General features: G+C 59.8%; 1 protein-coding gene across 5 annotated transcripts in view; it reads left to right on the plus strand.

Moving 5' to 3' along the window:
- Window positions 1-2,500, plus strand: part of LOC130200687 (DENN domain-containing protein 5B-like) — a 35,168-nt gene that overhangs the window by 18,105 nt on the left and 14,563 nt on the right. For 2 of the 5 annotated variants that reach the window (XM_056425158.1, XM_056425160.1), the window contains exons 8-11: window positions 297-441; window positions 937-1,027; window positions 1,754-1,885; window positions 2,355-2,500. The exon at window positions 2,355-2,500 is cut by the window's right edge and continues 1 nt beyond it. In XM_056425158.1, coding sequence (XP_056281133.1) covers window positions 297-441; window positions 937-1,027; window positions 1,754-1,885; window positions 2,355-2,500 — 514 coding nt within the window. The other 3 variants (XM_056425155.1, XM_056425156.1, XM_056425157.1) reach the window with 3 other exon arrangements.

Genomic DNA, 2,500 nt, shown 5'->3' on the forward strand with positions numbered 1-2,500 from the left:
GTCTGATGTGGTCTGATGGGGTCTGATGTGGTCTGATGTGGTCTGATGTGGTCTGATGGGGTCTGATGTGGTCTGAGGGGGTCTGATGAGTGACACAGCGATGGCCGTCGCTCTGGAGCTTTAATCACAGATGTGTGTGTGTACCCCCCCTCCCTCTCTCCTCCCTCTCCCTCCTCCCCCTTCTCCTCTCCCTTCTCCTCTCCTCCCCTCCTCCTCCTCCTCCTCCTCCCTCCCTCCCCCCCCCCCTCCCTCCCCCCTTCTCCCTCTCTCCCTCCCTCCCTCCCTCCCCCCCCCAGCCCAGGCCGTGGAGCAGCGGTTCCTGAAGCCCGACCACACGGCCCTCCACCCCCACCTGCTGGACATGAGGATCGGTCAGGGCCGCCACCAGCAGGGCTTCTTCCCCACGCTGCAGAGCCACGCCCTCAACGCCGGGGCCGCCGGGTGGGGAGCGCTGTTTGTTGTTTGTTGTTTGTTTGTTTCGGAGAGGACTCGATCAGGAAGAGTTTCACCACAAAGAGACATCTCAGTGGATGTAAACACATTGTAGGACCTGCTGACTCCTCCTCTGACCTGCTGACTCCTCCTCTGACCTCTTGACTCCTCCTCTGACCTGCTGACTCCTCCTCTGACCTGCTGACTCCTCCTCTGACCTCTTGACTCCTCCTCTGACCTGCTGACTCCTCCTCTGACCTGCTGACTCCTCCTTTGACCTGCTGACTCCTCCTCTGACCTGCTGACTCCTCCTTTGACCTGCTGACTCCTCCTCTGACCTGCTGACTCCTCCTTTGACCTGCTGACTCCTCCTTTGACCTGCTGACTCCTCCTCTGACCTGCTGACTCCTCCTTTGACCTCTTGACTTCTCCTTTGACCTGCTGACTCCTCCTCTGACCTGCTGACTCCTCCTCTGACCTGCTGACTCCTCCTTTGACCTGCAGGTGGTCTCACAGGACGGCGACGGCTCAGCGAAGGAAAGAGCGCCAGCGGCAGCAGACGGAGCACCTGGGCCTGGACAACGACTTGAAAGAGGTAGACGAGAAGCCCCGCCCCCTGAGATGCCCCGCCCCCTAGCGTGTCCTCCTCCGTGTGTTGTCATGGCGGCGAGTCTCCGCTGGTGTTCCTCCTCCTGGTTTCTTTGTCATGGTTCTCAGACCTGCATGCTGCCTCCTGTCTCCATTCTGCTCTTCTGTTCCCGTCGGGTTTCGGGTCGCTCCTCTTCTTCCTCCTCTTCCTCCTCCTCCTCCTCCTCAGCAGGTGGAGAGCTGCCTGGTGCTACAGAACTCCATGGTGTTCTGGGAGTGGGACAAAGCGTCCCCTCCCCCCATCAAACCGCCTAAAAAATCTGCCTCAGCGTCGTGCCTGGTATGTGGAGGAGCTGCCTGTGGACCTCCTCCTCTCCTCTACTCCTCTCCTCTCCTCCTCTCCTCCTCACCTCCTCTCCTTCCTCCAGGCCTCCTCACCTCCTCTCCTTCCTCCAGGCCTCCTCCCCTCCTCACCTCCTCTCCTTCCTCCAGGCCTCCTCACCTCCTCTCTTCCTCGCCTCCTCACCTTCCTCCAGGCCTCCTCCCCTCCTCACCTCCTCTCTTCCTCTCCTCCTCACCTCCTCTCCTTCCTAAAGGCCTCCAGGCCTCCTCCCCTCCTCACCTTGTCTCCTTCCTCCAGGCCTCCTCCCCTCCTCACCTCATCTCCTCCTCACCTCCTCACCTTCCTCCAGGCCTCCTCCCCTCCTCTCCTAACGGTGTGCTCCTCCTCCAGAGGTCCCTGCAGGAGGCGCGCGGCCTGGGGAAGACCCTCCGGCAGCCCAAGCTGTCCGATCTGTCTCCGGCCGTCATCGCTCAGACCAACTGGAAGTTCGTGGAGGGGCTTCTGAAGGAGTGCCGCATGAAGGTGAGCAGCAGCACCTCCTCCTGACCCGCTACTCCTCCCTCATGAGTGATGCATGATGGGAGACACAAAGGCAGCGTCCAAATAGTCTTTTCTTCTTCACTGGTTGGGACCTGCAGTTCTGTAACTGGCCACTATGGAGGAACCTGGCGCTGTCTCTAGGGGGGGGGGGGGCTCCTGGCTCCTGGGACACAAACAAACAAGGAGATGAAACCGAAGAGGAGCACGCTGGCAAACATCAGAATAACAAATTGCTGTGTGTGTGTGTGTGTGTGTGTGTGTGTGTGTGTGTGTGTGTGTGTGTGTGTGTGTGTGTGTGTGTGTGTGTGTGTGTGTGTGTGTGTGTGTGTGTGTGTGTGTGTGTGTGTGTGTGTGTGTGTGTGTGTGTGTGTGTGTGTGTGTGTGTGTGTGTGTGTGTGTGTGTGTGTGTGTGTGTGTGTGTGTGTGTGTGTGTGTGTGTGTGTGTGTGTAGCGGATGCTGGTGGAGAAGATGGGCCGTGCGGCGGTGGAGCTCGGCCACGGCGAGGCCTCCATCACGGGGCTGGAGGAGAACACGCTGATCGCCAGTCTGTGTGACCTGCTGGAGAGGATCTGGAGCCACGGGCTGCAGGTCAAACA

Source organism: Pseudoliparis swirei, chromosome 10 (assembly GCF_029220125.1).
Source record: "Pseudoliparis swirei isolate HS2019 ecotype Mariana Trench chromosome 10, NWPU_hadal_v1, whole genome shotgun sequence".
Taxonomy (NCBI): Eukaryota; Metazoa; Chordata; class Actinopteri; order Perciformes; family Liparidae; genus Pseudoliparis; species Pseudoliparis swirei.